Source organism: Astatotilapia calliptera, chromosome 23 (genome assembly GCF_964374335.1).
Source record: "Astatotilapia calliptera chromosome 23, fAstCal68.1, whole genome shotgun sequence".
Taxonomy (NCBI): domain Eukaryota; kingdom Metazoa; phylum Chordata; class Actinopteri; order Cichliformes; family Cichlidae; genus Astatotilapia; species Astatotilapia calliptera.
Window position 1 is genome coordinate 24,722,809 of NC_137443.1, and position 13,219 is coordinate 24,736,027.

Below are 13,219 nucleotides of genomic sequence, written 5' to 3' on the forward strand. Positions count from 1 at the left end.
CTTCAGCTGCAGCCAAGTGATCCAGTAAAAGATGTAAACATAAACCTGGTGCTATCCGTACCTTTGTGGTGTATCATTTTCAGTTTCCCAATGGCACCGGCGCATTTCTGCACGTGTGCTGTGTGTGTACTGTAGCTGCCAGCTGATTTATTATTAACTGAGGGTATTAAAAATAGATAGGAGGAGGGATCGTGTGAAGGCCAGTGAGGAACAAGTTCCAAGTGTGTCACTGATGTTGAGTTTCTGTTTTAAATTTGTCTCGCTTGAATTTCAGTTTAAAAAATTATTTTTGTTCCTTTGGGATTGTTTTATTTAAAGACATGCACTTCTAACATGCTAAGAAACACAACTACACAAGAGCCATAAAGTCAGCAATAGTTATGTCCTAATCTACTATTATCAAGGCTGTATGTCTTTTTACTAGGAAAATAAGATGTTTTAGGGGTAACATATTTCTATCTTTCTGTTCTTATTTTAACTTATTATTTAAGTGAACACCTGGTTGAACACATCATTAAAGGTACTTGAAACTGTAAAATGCTGTGCCAGGTAGGTTTGGATAGAATTTTTCCCTTAATAGAGTTAATTTGCTTTAATAAATGAAATCGTTGTTTAAAAACTGAATTTTTAATTTACTCAGGTTACCTTTGTCTGATATTAAAATCTGTCTGATGATCTGAAAGATGTAAGAATGAAAAATATGTAAAAAAGTAAGTTCTACTTTCAAATATTTTGTATGGCTTAAAGTCTATGTATGTACATTTAAAGAGAGCCATGCTGCACTTTTTGTGTAATAACAATTTGTACCACAAGATGGTGCAATGAGTCAGTGTAACCCAGGCATGTCCAAAGTCTGGCCCCTGTGGCCAATCATGGCTGTAGGTGGCCCGTCGTTTCTACCTTAAAATGTATTATTAATGGCCTGCAGACAAGAAGAAAATTAATAAAGTGTAATTTCTCTTTTTTTACGCTCACAAAATACACACAATAGTATATAGTTTAATATTGATACTGATTTTCAGTAGCTCCGCTGGTGTTTCAGGTATTGCAGAAAGCTTGATCTTTATCTTATTTTTCTCTCCATATGCCAATGAAAAGTAGATTCATTTTGTTAAGGCTTGAACACACCTGATCAGCATAATGATGACTCTCGTGTTATTGAAAATAAATTGTACAAAAAAAGAAAGAAGAAAATTATTCTTCAAAAAAGGCAAGGAGATGAGGGTTAGACACAACCCAAAGTGAGAGTGAGTGGCAAAGTTGTGAGCAGAATCACTGCCTCAAAATTGAATTGTGGCACATCTACTGACATCTAGTGGTGAGATTGTGCACACTGCACCTTTAACCCTCTGGGGTTGACTGATGCACCAGCGTGTCAAAATCACATGACCAATTTAAGACTACACAGCTACAAGATGCAGCAACTCAGAGTCTCCATTTCAACTTGGGTCGACATTTTTTGAATTGTATCGATGGGCCACGTAAAACCAGTTATGATAAAAAAAAATTCACGCCATGTTTTTTTCTGAACAAAACCGCGGTGTTTCCAGCGGGAAGAACGGAAAAAACTGCGTTTTCTGTGGACAGCAAACACTCTCCGCTTGCGAGTGAAAAAAGAAAAAAACACCCCTTCCCTATTGGTGTTAAAATTTACCATGTCAGCCAATCCAAAAAATTATATGGCAACATGTGACACTTGGTTGTTTCGGGAGAGTGGGACGTTTTAGGAGTGACACCCGCGACGGAAAGCGGGCGATCGAAAGAAAGAGAGAGAGAGTTTTCAGAGCGACATTAGTGACGTTTAGCGTGTTTGGAGGCTGTAGTTAGTGTGTTGTGTAGTTATTGTTTGGTATTGTGTGTCAGATATACTAGTGAATGTCACATTTGTTCCAAAAAAGCCACCAAAGGCAGATTCCAGTGTAAACGCTGTTCCCACATGGAAAACAGGACTGATGCACCTCCTGCTGTCAGACCTGCAGGGTTTGGTGTTCTCCTCTGTCTTATACTGGACACAAACTATTTTTCTTTTTTTTTTGGACTGGCACAAATAATTTGTGTACCTTTTTATTTGATGCAGCACACCTGATTGTTCTGTAAATAGATTTAAATGGTTATATAAAAAAATGCCTGAGGCCTTGATTGCATTTTTAGGTAAATAGTACCTTATAACTTTGTTGTTTGCAAAACTTGTGCATAATTTTTACAAATGTACGATTTCTATTTGCATTTCAAGTTATGAAAATTATTTGTTAAACATGTTTGTGGGTTTTATAGTAAAAAATATAACTTTTTTCTACTCTGATTTTTAATTTTTTGTCTGAAATTATATCAATTGTGCTAATATGGTATGCCAAAATGAAAAAATAACTCAAATTTCAGATATTTGAGGTTGTGCTGAAAATAATGATAAACAAATAATGATGACAAGGCAAGATAAACAGTTTTTAAAGTTGAAATGTAGAGGTAAAATCAAAAGTAGTCAAAAACGGCCAATTATACCCTGGACCTCAGAGGGTTAAATAACACCAGCTACAATATTGGATAATATGTGTTTGTTCAGCAGAACAGTGTCCAGTATGTTGGCTGATATACTTTATTTACATGATATACTTTGTTTATATCCAACTCATGTCAGCTGTGGTTTGTGAGTTATTTGGCGCCGGTGTGCATGGCTCGCCATCCACCGCTGTCAGATCCACTTTAACATTTTATCAATTAATTACCAAATTAAAAAACAACATGTGGTAACTTGTTTTTCATTTTGCTGCATACAAATACGCCCAGTTTCCCACCTTGGCTCAGGCGATTAGAGGATCATCAGGGGGTCCTTTTGTCCCTCTGTGGGGGGTCACTCCCACTAGGTTTATATCTGGGACTCTCCACCATTTGACCTTAGAACTGAAGAAGCTTCTCGGATGAGAGGTGAAACGTCTTCAAGCAACTTAAAGAAGTCCAGACGCTTTTTTTTGCAAGCTCCTTTGACAACACACATATTACCAATATTGTACCCGGTGTTATTTAAAAAGCAGATTAACCACAAAGACCTGGGGAAAGATAAAGCCACCTTGGGGAAATGGGGAGAGCAAAAAAGAAACAGGTTGTCATAAGTTACGCATCAGCACAGGTAATGAAAACCACTAGTGAAACACTGCCCCCAGTGGTAAAAGATGTAGTCAAATTCTGCCAGTGTTAATCATAAAAAGTACCTTTAAGAAGATAGCTTTAGAATTTGTTTACTTTATTCTTAAGAAGTATTGCATATTTATTTTAAGCTGAACATCGTGCTCTGGGATACTTGGTCAAATACTGTCTCTGCCAGTGACCAATACTTACATAAGTCTCCCTTCAGAAATCCCATCTTGAGAATAACACGTCGGTGTGCAACCATGCGGGGTAATGGCCATGTGTCTGACTTTAACTTAGATAAATTGAGGGTGTGAGTCCCCAACTGAGAAATAAACTGGTAATAAAAGCAGTTTATTACCAGTGTCAGAGAAGATACTCTCGCCTCCTATAACAACACTGTGGAGTAATTGCCATCTGAAGGATAAAGACTAAATAACTCTATATATGTGCTATAATGACATCTAGCACATATACTATCTTGCTCTACTTCCAAAATGATCTTTAGTTGCATAAACATGACTGATTAAAAAACATTAATATTATTAAAATAACACAGATAACACAGTCACCTCCAACATCTACATCAACAGTCCAACATTATTTGTCACCATCCAGATTTATGAGTTCTAAAAAAAGGTCTGGCCTATACAGGTGGATACACATGTTATGAAGGGGGGAGCTATGCATGTAGTCAAACCCCTTTTTTATGTTAAAACCTTGTACTTTAACCTCCTTGTCACCAGAGGGCGCCGTGCAGTTTTCCAAGTCAACTCAAACCGGATGTGTCGACTGTCAACAAAACGCATCACACGTGTGGAGGAAGAAGAAGCATGTTGGTCTCACGTTCATAGTCCTGGGATTTATAAAGAGTTAAAAAGAAGATTAATGTTCTGAAGTTAATGAATATTTAGTAAAATGAAGTTTGCTTATAGGGTAAGTGCGCTGCTGTTAGCGACTTTGCTATAGTCGCGATGCTTTGGTAGCGGGAATGCGTGTCAGACCAAACTCCATTTAAAAAGTTTTAGACTTAATAAGTTTTTCGATGTTGGAAGTGCTGTAAACATTCAAGTGTTTTTGCTTTCAATGGTATATCATTCATAATTATTTCGGCTTGTGTATATAATAACAAAATATCGGTTTAGTTGTGCGTGTGTGTCTGTGTTTTAATACAGTTTAATGAATCTGCCTCTGAATGTGTTGAATTCCCACGTTTTGACAGGAACTGCATACACTTGGCTGATGATCAAAAGTAAAATCACTTTTTTTTTATTTTGTAGTTTTCCAATTTGCTCGGCGCAGTCTATCGCCAGGGAAATTTGAACTTCTCCAGAGATGGCAACGTTGTTATCAGTCCAGTTGGGAACAGAATCTCTGTCTTCGACCTGAAGAAGTAAGACAAACAGTGGTATAGGACACATACAGGAAAGGGTTATCTGTAAAGTCCTGTCCTACAACATCTGGATGCAGTGTCCAGCGTCTAGATGTTATTGGATCTGCAAAGAGAAGAGTTGCATGCACTGTTTTTTGTGGTCACTTAAAAGTATTCGGACTTTTTTTTTTTCATGGTGTCCACATTAAAATACAACTGATTGTGCTGCAGTATAGGTTTCAGTGTGCAGGTGGGGTAGGATAATGAAAAATAAATTATATTTTCCATTCAGTTGCATCTAAAAGTTGTATTTGTCATGATAAATCTACACTGAAGTAGCTTTGCATGATTCTCTTCTGAACCCTTTGCCCTTTTGGCTTCTGTCACTTGACATCTTTATCCCTTCCTGCCTAAAAGCACATTTTTCCTCTAATTTGCCAACTTCTGGAAGCCTGCAGAGGGGCTCCAGGTAAAGTTTGTGCTATTGGTAGGATTATTTTCACATTTGCCTTCTTATTTGAAACTCTGTCTACATTTGCACACATAAACATTTCATATATGTCATAAAGTAAGAAAAAGCATAGTAAGTAACCATTAAAGTCACCTTATCTTAAAAATAATGAAAATAAGACTGATGTGTTTTTAATCTCTGCCCTGCAGCAACACGTCTGAGACGTTGCCGTTCTCCACGACAAAGAATATAACCTGTGTGGGTCTCTCTCCTGATGGGAGCCTGGCGATCGTTGTGGATGAAGGTACAAAATATTTACAGTTAAGGTCTTCTTCAGGACTCGGACGAGAACAAAATCCAAGCGTGTCTGATCATGTTTGTGTCAAACAGATGGTGCAGCGGTGCTGGTCAGTCTCATCACCAGAGCCATCCTTCATCATTTCCACTTTCACAAACCTGTGAGCAGCATCCGCTTCTCACCTGATGGAAGGTAAGGACGTTCAAACTGTGCGACGCATTTTGCACTACTTCTTCTTGGTGTTAGTAAGACACAGCTCAGCAGAGTTTATATGACAGTTGTAGTCGGACGTTTACATCCACTCATCATAGGCGTGAATGTGATGGTAATTTCAGGATTTTAATGATTTCTTTAAACTGATCTTCATCCAGAGTGGAATGATTGTACAGCACACGTCTTTAATGACTTCAAAAAAAGCAAGAACTGGGTGCACAAGTTTAAATTTATTTTGGATTTTCTGTAATTCACATGCACGGTGGTCAGCACTGTTGCCACCATCAGGCCGGGGTGTTTCTGTGTGGAGTTTGTATGTTCTCCCCATGTTTGCGTGGGTTCTTTCTGGGTACTCCAGCTTCTTCCCACAGTCCAAAGACATGCAGTTAGTGTGGTTAGGTTAATTGGTAGGTCTAAATTGCCAATAGGTGTGAATGCAAGTGTGAATGGTTGTCTGTCTCTATGTGTTAGCCCTGCAACAGACTGGCGACCTGTCCAGGGTGCACCCTGCCTTAAAAGGATAAGCGGAAGAGATGGATGTAATTCCCACAGGTTCAAGCACATAGATACAGGCTGTAATGTATACATTCACCCACTTGAATCTTTTAATAAGTGGTGCTGAAGGTTCAGCAATATCTTTTAACTTGACAAGGCCTTTTAATAGGAAGCAGACCCAAACTGTGACCCTCAGATGAGAGGAAATTGGTTAGGATGTTCAGGAACCACCAAGGCTCAAGTCTTTCCAAGGTGAAGTCAGATTTACATCACCATTGACTGAGACGGTGTCGACCAAGAGAGAAGCCCATACTCCAAAATTGACACATTTAAGCGCAACTGAAACTTGCAGATGCTCACATGGACAAGTCAAAACGTTTTATGGTAAGACCAGATAGAAATTGAGCTTGGCCACGATGATAACAGGTATGTTTGTAGGAGTGAATGTGAACTTAAGATGTGAGATTGTGAGATTAAGCTATTTTTTTAAATTAATAAAACAAATATTAAGCTTCTGGAATGGCTTTCCCAAAACCCCGACCTCCACCCTTTTGGAAATTTGTGGACTACACTTAAAAGCCGGGTCTGTGCCAGGTTATACCACTGGATTGTTGAAGGCTCCAAACGTGTCTGATCAAGGTGCGGCTTACTCAGGGACATTTAAGCAAACATGAGTGGAGGTCTCTGTGGATCGAAGAAAATCCCAAATAAATTCAAACCTGTGCATCCACTTCTTTTTTTTTTTTTAAAGTCATTAAAGACGTGTGCTGTAAAATCATTATCTGGAGAGAACAAAAATTATTCTGACGACTGTTTGCTGCATTTTTAATTTGTAGGAAGTTCATTGTAACAAAGGAAAACGTGGCTCTGATGTACCACGCTCCTGGGAAGAAGCGAGAGTTTAATGCCTTCGTCTTAGACAAGAGCTACTACGGTCCCTACGATGAAACCACCTGCATCGACTGGACAGACGACTCCAAGTGAGTTTGTCAAACATGAGAGTGCAGAAGAAGCCTGTAATTGGACTGGAATACATTGTGATTGTGGCGTTTTTCTTCCAGGTGTTTTGTGGTGGGCAGCAAAGACATGTCGACGTGGGTGTTCGGTGCAGAGCGCTGGGCCAACCTGATCTACTACTCCCTGGGTGGACACAAGGACATCGTCGTAGGCTGTTTCTTTGAAAAGGACAGCTTAGATGTAGGTTTACTTCTGCTAATCTACATATATACATATATGTGTTTGTAGGTGTGGTTCTGTGTGTTCATCCCTCTTGTGCATGTTTACTCAGCTGTACACAGTGAGCCAGGACGGGACGCTGTGTGTGTGGGAGAGCGACACCGAGCTGGACGGCCTCATTCTGAAGAAGAGCCAGGACAAACCCAAGCTCCCGAGACAAGGGGAGGAAGAGGAAGAAGAGGAGAGCGAGGAGAGGGACAAGGTGGAGGGAGAGGAGGGAGAGGTGATCAGAGGGAAAGTTGAAACCGCCAAAGAGAGAGAGAAGAAGAAGAATGTTCGATACAAGATGATGAGCAAGTAAGACACCTCCAATTTCCCGATTCTTTTCCTGATTTTTCTCTAATTGCAATTCTGATTTTATAACTGCTAAAGTTTACATATTTATTTTTATTTATTAGTTTAATCAGTTAAATCAAATGAGGTTTTTTTGGGGTGCTAACAACTTCAGTATATTTAATGATGTCATATAAGCTTTTACCTTCATATTGTGAATATTTTCAGTTACCGGCCCTTCAATTTCACAGGGATGGATCAGAGTTTTCTGTTTTTGTCTGATTTGTTTGAAACATTTATGAGCTTTCATAACTACATAATTACAGGAAGAATCCATGTTAAATTTTCAGGGCTGGAAAACACATTCTAGCTTTGTTTGGTTTGTAAGAACTTGCTGATTCTTGAGCTTTTTGCTCAGAGGGGTTAGTTTTGCATGCTTACCTCACTATTTTAAGCTCTGGCTTTATTTATTATGAATATCCAGCTCTGTAACATTAATGGAAGACAATGCTGGCATTAGGATTTTAGTGAGATCTAAAAACAGCCTTTTGTTTCCACATTCAGACACTTTTTCAACAAAGAAGGGGATTTTAACAACTTGACTGCTGCTGCGTACCACAAACCGAACCACATCCTGGTCACAGGCTTCGCCTCTGGGATATTCCACCTGCACGAACTTCCAGAGTTTAACCTCATTCACTCCCTGAGGTGAGGGAAAAGCTGTGGTTGGGTTTAAAAAGTTACAGGACAGATGTGTTTTCTCATCTAACCGTGTGGATGTGTCTCCCTGCAGTATTTCAGACCAGAGGATTGCCTCGGTGGCTATAAACAGCTCCGGAGACTGGATTGGCTTTGGGTGCTCGCGTAAGAATTTGTTTGTTTTTATGTGTGTGTGTGTGTGTGTGTGTGTGTGTGTGCGCGCGCGTTAGCTTACTGGTGTTACAGAGTAAAACTCAAAAGGTAAACACATCGACTGTTTCAGGGATGGGCCAGCTGCTGGTGTGGGAGTGGCAGAGTGAGTCGTACGTGTTCAAGCAGCAGGGACACTTCAACAACATGGCGTCGCTGGCTTACTCTCCAGACGGACAGTACATCGTGACGGGAGGGGACGACAGCAAAGTGAGTCTCAGAGTGAAGCCTTTAACTTCATGTGTCCATGCTGAGACAGGAGAACAGGGGTGGGAAACTCCAGGCCTCAAGGGCCGGTGTCCTGCAGGTTTTAGATATCACCCTGAATCAACATACCTGAATCCAATCATTAGTTCAATACCAGATAAATGAAGACTCAAGGTCTCGTCTCTGACTCCACACTGTGTTAATAAATTCCTGCAGGTGAAAGTGTGGAACACCAACACCGGCCTCTGCTTTGTCACATTTACCGAACACACCAGCAGCGTCACTAACGTCACCTTCACCTCCAGCGGCTTCGTCATCGTCAGCGCTTCTCTGGACGGGACGGTCCGAGCCTTCGACCTGCACAGGTGGGCGCTGGCGGCAAGGACGGGGGTGTATTCTTTTAAAAGATGGTTGAGAATGTATTCCTGTAATGTTGTTTTGGGTTTTGGTTTTTTTTTTTGGCAGATACCGAAACTTCAGGACTTTTACGTCGCCTCGGCCTGCGCAGTTCTCCTCCCTCGCAGTAGATGCCAGTGGGGAGCTGGTGAGCGCAGGAGCTCAGGATTCCTTTGAGATCTTCCTCTGGTCTATGCAGACAGGCAGGCTGCTAGAGGTAGGCATCATGCTTCTTTTTAATTACGCTTTTTCATCCTTCCTTATGAGACAGACTAACTTGATTGAAGCTGCCAGGATCCCTCAGATTAACACTTTCTTCCTGCGACCGGACAGGTCCTGGCGGGTCACGAGGGTCCGGTGAGCTGCCTCTGTTTCAGTCCGGTTCAGTCCGTCCTGGCCAGCTGCTCGTGGGACCGAACCGTTCGGCTGTGGGACATGCTGGACAGCTGGCAGACCAAGGAAACGCTTCCCCTCACATCTGATGGTAAATTCAGATCCTTCGTGAAGCCATCAGTGATCGTCTTGTGATTTGGGTGTTTTGGTTTTTTTTTGTTTGTTTTTTTATGCCGCCACTAGGGGAGGGGGGACAGATTGAAAGATTCAAGTTGCTTTTAAGTTGGTTTTGTTTCTTTTGTAATGTTTGTCTGTTTGTTAGCAGTCTAGCGTCCACAGTTTTTAAGATATCATGTTCAACCTTTTGTGTGACGGTAGATACTACAAACAGCTCAAGCTTATTTCATTTGGGTGAAAACTGCGTCCAAGTCAAGGTCACACCAAACTGAAAATCAGTAACGACTTTTTATGGATCGTCTTCAAACTTCCCAAAAATATACTAGGCCTTGACTACCTAGGTTTGCTATGCATTTGGCCTTGACCTTCATTGTTAGCAAAGTCAATGTTGAAAAAAATTTAAATAAAAGTTATCAAGTGATATATCATATGAAAGGGCATAGAGAGAGCTGTACAACACTTCTTGTTTTTTCAATACGATGCCCTATAATGTCACTATGACCCCATGAAGTTTTGTAAAATTACACGTGTGCATGAATATATCCTTAAATTTATCTTAAACTTTTTGCAGCTTATAGAAGCCAAAGATTTTAGCCAGTTTTGCTCTGATTATATAGGTAAAGATGATAAAATAAACCATTTTACTATGCAATGTTTCAAGGTCAAAGTTCATGGTCACACGAATTTATTTAAAGGCTTTATAGTTTCCTTTGGATTATAAAATAACAGTCATTTTGGGACATCAGCACTTTCTTTGGCTGAGCTCTACAACATCATGTGACTTCACAGTAACAGAAAAACATTTATACACTGTACTGGATTTTTATTGTTAGTGCTGACATCAGCATAAAACATCAAGTTTCAGCATAGCCCTTCAGGGCGAGTTCTCTCTGTGCTTTTGTTTGTTGTATATGTCTATGTTGTATTCTGCCTCCCTCACTGTGTTTTTTTTATTTATTTATTTTTTATGTCTTTTGTTCCTCAGGCTTGGCAGTGACGTACCGCCCCGATGGTCAGGAGTTGGCTGTGGCCACTCTGAACGGTGAGATCTCTTTCTGGAACCCGCACACGGCCACACAAAACGGCTCCGTTGCTGGACGACACGACCTGCAGACAGGCCGCAAGGAGACGGATAAAATCACAGCCAAGCAGTCCGCCAAGGGCAAGTGAGTGGATGGGATTTGAGCCTCAGGTTTGATTCCACTGGTTCAAATCATCTCGTTTAATGTGACTTTATTTTTTTCTTCTGTCTCTCGTTAAGGTCGTTTACATCACTGTGTTACTCTGCGGACGGGGAGTCTGTTTTGGCTGGGGGTCAGGCCAAGTTTGTCTGCATCTACAACATCAAGGAGCAGATGCTCATAAAGAAGTTTGAAATCTCCTGCAACCTGTCCTTCGACGCTATGGAGGTGCGACCTCACAGTCTGCTCAGCGAGTTTATTTCCATGTCACATGACTGCAGCATACATATTTAATAGCATCGGCTGTCCTGGAAAAACAGATCTATGGTTGAGGGGTTTTTTTTGGGGGGGGGGGGGGGTTAAGGAGACGAGGTGAACCCAAAATAGGAATTTAAGGCATTTTTTAAAAGCGTATGCTAGATGAGTAAACATGGATGGATCGGACGCTTCATCGTGAAAATGTGCATCTTTAGTCCTTGAAGAGGTTTTAATTATGACAGGTTTCGCTTATCCTGTTGTCCTGCTTCACCTTCAGGAGTTCCTGGACAGGAGGAAGATGACAGAGTTCGGCAGTCTGGCTCTGGTGGATGAAGGAGCCGGGGACGGAGACGGAGTCAGCATCAGCCTCCCTGGAGTCAGGAGAGGTACAACCCTCACACGAAGGCTCAGACCAGTTATTATAAGTGTGGAAGTGGTGTGTTTGCTACAAGGTGCAGTGGTCAGAAGTGGTTATTGCTGTGATCGGACTGAAACCGCCAGAATTAAAAATCAATAAACTTTAGAAGTGAGGATTTTAATGTATTTTGATTCATTTAGGTGATTAAGAATTTGACATTTTCTCTGATTTTGACCTTGAGTTGATCTTGACTTTATGATATAATTTTGGCAGCCCTCCATGTAATTAAGTAATTGTATTTTGTTAGGATCATGAGGCCTTTTACAAAAAAGTCTCTTGTGCCTTATTCACTGATGTTTTTGAATCGACCCTCACTGATTCTTGTGTCTGCTCATCCTTAAAGGTGACATGAGTTCTCGTCACTTCAAACCTGAGATCAGAGTGAGCTCGCTGCGGTTCTCCCCTACTGGTAGGTGACAGAATTACAGCTTGGAGCATGGTTTCAAAATGTTATCCTGTGAACACTGGATGATGGAAGACAACACTGATGTTGTCCTTCATGATGTTGATGTTGTCCGTCATCACAGCAGTTTTTCATGTTTGCTGTTCCCATTACGGTGTTTGAATCTCGTGCAGCAAACTTCGCTGGACAGCAGCAGACACGTTTATGAAGCATGTATGAAAAGCATGCGTCCCGTTACAGACGAGCTTTGTCGGCCGGTTAGTCAAGTTGTTCTCCTCCTCCTCAGGTCGCAGTTGGGCGGCCACCACCACTGAGGGCCTGCTGGTCTACTCCCTTGACGGGTCACTGGTCTTCGACCCGTACGACCTGGACCTAGACGTGACACCGGCCAGCATACGCAAACAGCTGCGCCTTCAGGAGTGGGCGTCGGCCATAGTCCTGGCGTTCAGACTCAACGAAAAAGCCCTCAAGCAGGAAGTGTTGGAGAAGGTCCCACATGAGCAGAGTGAGTGAATTTCACCTTATTTAACATTTTGAGTTCCCTTTTTCACTTGGAAACGCCCGAGTGATGTGAGTTGTGTGTCCTTCTGGCCTAGTCTCGGTGGTTTGCGGCTCTCTTCCTGACATTTATGTCGAGAAGCTGCTGGGTTTCATCGCCACGTGTTTGGAGAAGTCGGGCCACTTGCAGTTCTATATGACCTGGGCCCAGAACCTGCTCATGCTGCACGGACAGAAACTGAAGAACAGGTGTGTCCTCAGGCTCTCATTCACATCACAGATTCAGTTCAGCATGACTGTAAGTGAACAGAAGATGACAGCAACAAATTTTTCAATGCATCTGCTTTGGCATGCAGGTCTGGAGCCATCCTGCCCACGCTGCAGGCGCTACAGAAGAGCATCCAGAGGCACTTCGACGACCTCTCCAAGCTGTAAGTTACAGATCCTCTGAAATGTTGTGCCTTTGCCCAGATACAGCTTAACAGATCTGAATGTGTGCTTTGTTTGTGTAGCTGCGACTTCAACATGTACAACATCCGCTATGCCGTGGCCCTCTCAAAGCAAAGAGGCTTAAAGAGGGCGGCTGAGGAGGAGACAGAGGACCAGGAGGAGGAGGATGAAGAGCTGTCTGAGGAGATGAGCGAGGCTTCTTTAGAGGATGCAGAAATGATGCTGTAGGGCCACCTCAGTGCCACAGCATGACACATGTTGAACTGTAAAAGAAAAACAGATTTTTGTGTACTTGGATGTGATGTTTTAGAGTTCTTTTATAATTAAATTCATATATAACTGTGGATGGTTTTATTTGGTTTAATGAAATGTCACCCTGTATGATTATAATTATTATTATTATTGATTTCTTTTTTGTTAGCGTATATATAGAACATTTATAAGCAAATGTTATTTACATTATTATGCAAAGGTCTTGGACGTCTCCATATTTTTTCTAGGAAAATAAATGAAATAGATGCAGTGATG

The 13,219-nt window shown here is 41.4% G+C and overlaps 1 protein-coding gene across 1 annotated transcript; it reads left to right on the forward strand.

The window, feature by feature from the left end:
- The first annotated feature begins 3,879 nt into the window (after positions 1-3,879).
- Positions 3,880-13,035, forward strand: pwp2h (PWP2 small subunit processome component). Its single transcript, XM_026159873.2, has 21 exons — positions 3,880-4,059; positions 4,404-4,516; positions 5,156-5,250; positions 5,337-5,436; positions 6,789-6,932; positions 7,014-7,149; positions 7,241-7,485; positions 8,026-8,169; positions 8,255-8,325; positions 8,444-8,580; positions 8,794-8,942; positions 9,043-9,190; positions 9,307-9,457; positions 10,469-10,649; positions 10,745-10,892; positions 11,200-11,308; positions 11,684-11,749; positions 12,030-12,248; positions 12,340-12,490; positions 12,598-12,672; positions 12,754-13,035. Exons 1-21 carry the CDS (start codon positions 4,042-4,044, stop codon positions 12,917-12,919), a joined length of 2,766 nt encoding a protein of 921 aa, XP_026015658.1. The 5' UTR covers positions 3,880-4,041; the 3' UTR covers positions 12,920-13,035.
- The last annotated feature ends 184 nt before the right edge of the window (positions 13,036-13,219 follow it).